Consider the following 2,114-nt stretch of genomic DNA (forward strand, 5'->3'; position numbering starts at 1 on the left):
CTAGAAAGGCCTCAGCACCAATCCGTCTTCCTGATGAGGGCATTTCCCTCTGAACCTCGGCGACAATTTTATAGTCGTAAAAGCATGTTAATCCCGTTAGGAAAAGATGTCATTTGGGCTTTTTTTTTTCTTTTTTTTTTCAGCCGGCATATGAAAGCAATTATGACTATAAACAATGGGCTAAGACTTAAATGAGTCATATCTTAGGGTATTTCTGAGATCTCGTTCAACGAGGGTAGACGTGTCGTAGAAAGAGCCCGAGATACCACTGGGGCTGAAAACTCAAAATTCAATATCCATGTTTATAGAAATAAACTGAAATCCTAATATTTCTGCTTTTTAGTGAACAAATCACCTCGATTTACTTTCAAGTCACATCGTAACATAAAATCCAGGAGAGAGAGAGAGAGAAAGAAAAACCCTCATTTTTACAGCATCGTGGGCCAATTTTCTGGCTTGGAACTCGAAGGTGAATTCAAGTTGCTTTTAAGTCTTAGAAGAGCATCATCCAGGGATGGAGAAAAGAGGCTGGAAAGCATTTTGTACACATTTTCTGGCTCAGAAATGTAAGGAATAGAATAAGGAATATATGTGAGTGTACATAGGTTTGGGGGGGGGGAGAGAAGGGAAAAAGAGAGAAACTTGATTATAAATGTGAATTGAGAGGATGTGTATATGAGCCCGTTGTACACGTCTCGAAACTTCTATCCATTTGATTTTTTTTTAATGAAAAGATTTAAAAATTCTCCGAAGAAAATCGGGGAGCCCACCCATCTCTGGTCTTTCCACGAGGGCACACCTGGGTCGGGAGAGCGCATAAGGGAAGACTCCCCTTCAAACCCCAGCCTCTGAACTTCCATCATGAAGCAAAATGATGGAAGGAGCCCTCCCCACCCGTCTCCCACACGGACACTGCCCGCCCCCACTGCCCAACCGACTGGCTTCAAATCAGGAGAACCAACCCGCCGTTGGCAGCGTCGCACCTTCTGGATAAAACATCCATTTTCCGGACAATCGTTATCCCGGTGAGAATGCTGTGCCTGAAGAAGGCATGGAGGCAAACGCACAGAGTGGACCTCGACTCTGGGCCGACATGTTCTTTGCAAATATTTTTAGTTACTAAATGTTATTTCTTTTCCTATACACATTTCCACAGACTCTAGTTTGGCCCATGTCCATATTTTTTTAAATATATTTTTATTGATTTCAGAGAGAGGGGGAGTGGGAGAGGAAGAGGGAGAGGGAGAGGGAGGGAGAGAAAGAGAGAGAGAGAGAGAGAGAAACATCCATGATGAGAGAGATTCATTTTCCCCCCGTAAGTGCTCACCTGAGGATGCATAAGCAGATCCTGCCGCCAGAGGTGAGCCTGCAGAAGCCAAATCTCTGCTTGCTTTCGATGTCCGTCAGCACGAAGGCGAAGTGCTGCCCCACTTGATTCTGAGACACCCTGGAACACAGGACAGCCCGCAGCTCAGCCTTGGGCAAGAACAGCCACACAGAAAAGCAAGGGCAAGAGCACTGGTGTGTGTGGCATCGGCTTCTCCTGTCCAGTGAGTTGGTTCTTCGAGCCAGAACCACGTGCCAGGAACAAAATGAGTGTCAGACGCGTGAGCTTGAACTAAGTCATGCGCCAAATATCCAAGTCGGCGGTGACACCTTCCACGCCAAGCAACCCTGCACGTGCTAATCCCTTCCCAGGGAGGCATCAGGACACGTGTACGTGGGCAGCTTTTAATAATGTTCACACCTGGAGAAACGCCCAAGGCTCACGGCACCCCTCCTAGCTCCTCTTCCTCCATCGTGTCCTCGCGATTCGTGTGAAAACTGTGCCGTTGGCAGGTACATTAGTTCCCCCGAAAGCAGGTAACGCGAGGCTGTCACCAGCATCGATTACTAGCATCCCTTAGCCCATCTCTCCGAATCCTGTCTTCAGTATTGTAAAAGGCCCGGCCGGTGTGGCTCAGGGGTTGAGCATCAACCTAGGAACCAGGAGGTCAGGTTTGATTCCCGGTCAGGGCACAGGCCCGGGTCGTGGGCTCCATCCCCAGTGGGGGGCTTGCAGGAGGCAGCCGATCCATGACTCTCTCTCATCATGGATGTTTCTCTCTCTCTCT

The 2,114-nt window shown here is 48.2% G+C and overlaps 1 protein-coding gene across 1 annotated transcript in view; it reads right to left on the reverse strand.

The window, feature by feature from the left end:
* Positions 1-2,114, reverse strand: part of DENND1B (DENN/MADD domain containing 1B) — a 97,385-nt gene that overhangs the window by 59,384 nt on the left and 35,887 nt on the right. The window contains exon 5 of the mRNA XM_014532352.1: positions 1,328-1,447. Within this exon, the coding sequence (XP_014387838.1) occupies positions 1,328-1,447 (120 nt within the window). The remainder of the gene's footprint in view (positions 1-1,327; positions 1,448-2,114) is intronic.

This window comes from Myotis brandtii, unplaced genomic scaffold (genome assembly GCF_000412655.1).
Source record: "Myotis brandtii unplaced genomic scaffold, ASM41265v1 scaffold888, whole genome shotgun sequence".
Taxonomy (NCBI): domain Eukaryota; kingdom Metazoa; phylum Chordata; class Mammalia; order Chiroptera; family Vespertilionidae; genus Myotis; species Myotis brandtii.